The sequence below is a fragment of the Trichinella spiralis genome, assembly GCF_000181795.1.
Source record: "Trichinella spiralis strain ISS 195 chromosome Unknown Scfld1403, whole genome shotgun sequence".
Taxonomy (NCBI): domain Eukaryota; kingdom Metazoa; phylum Nematoda; class Enoplea; order Trichinellida; family Trichinellidae; genus Trichinella; species Trichinella spiralis.
Window position 1 is genome coordinate 1 of NW_003528342.1, and position 690 is coordinate 690.

Genomic DNA, 690 nt, shown 5'->3' on the forward strand with positions numbered 1-690 from the left:
AAAAGCAATACAGCGTTTCAGAGAAGGTGTCGCAATAAGTTGAATGCGCTGAGCGTGAAAGTTTTCCACAAAAGGCAACCGACGAAAGTCGCAATTCTTGTGTGTAGAAGGGGTGTGTATTTTTGCTGAATTATTCCTCTGATATGCACTTCGAACTATGATTCCCACAGGAATGTTTGTAATGTCTAAATGAAATACAAGAATATTTCAAACAATTTATTTTCTGAATTCAAATATTCATTCATAAATTTTTCAGATTTTATTATTTTAAACAATGCTGCGGAAAATGGATAATGTTTTGTCCGGTGTATCATAGAAAATTTAATGTTTCCTAAATGATATGCATCATACCTTTGTGGCACCTGTGGAACAGAAAATGCATCGACTGTCCTATCTGTTCGTTTGACTGCAAATCATGATGACTTTCATTTTCGCAATTACCTATTAATTGCTTTTGCAATTTTACTGTATTTGATTATATTACAAGAATTTAAATTCCCCCACCAACCCTCTACACTGCTTTCCATATTGCCATGAACCTGTTAAATGAGTAAAACGACTACTAGTATGATTGATATCGCGTAAAAACACCTGTAACACCAACTTACCGGATGCAACTACACACCTACTGCACATAGACCGCTTAATGAGTATACATCCCCGAAAAGCCTCATTGAAAGATGCGACTCA

General features: G+C 35.7%; 1 protein-coding gene across 1 annotated transcript; it reads right to left on the minus strand.

The window, feature by feature from the left end:
• Positions 1-11: 11 nt before the first annotated feature.
• On the minus strand, positions 12-527 carry Tsp_15224 (conserved hypothetical protein; the record flags this gene model as incomplete). The annotated part of the gene is made up of 3 exons (XM_003369847.1): positions 509-527; positions 352-465; positions 12-185 (listed from the first exon to the last, which is right to left on the minus strand). Coding segments are annotated over exons 1-3 (307 nt in total), but the record flags the coding sequence as incomplete, so codon positions are not given.
• Positions 528-690: the final 163 nt, after the last annotated feature.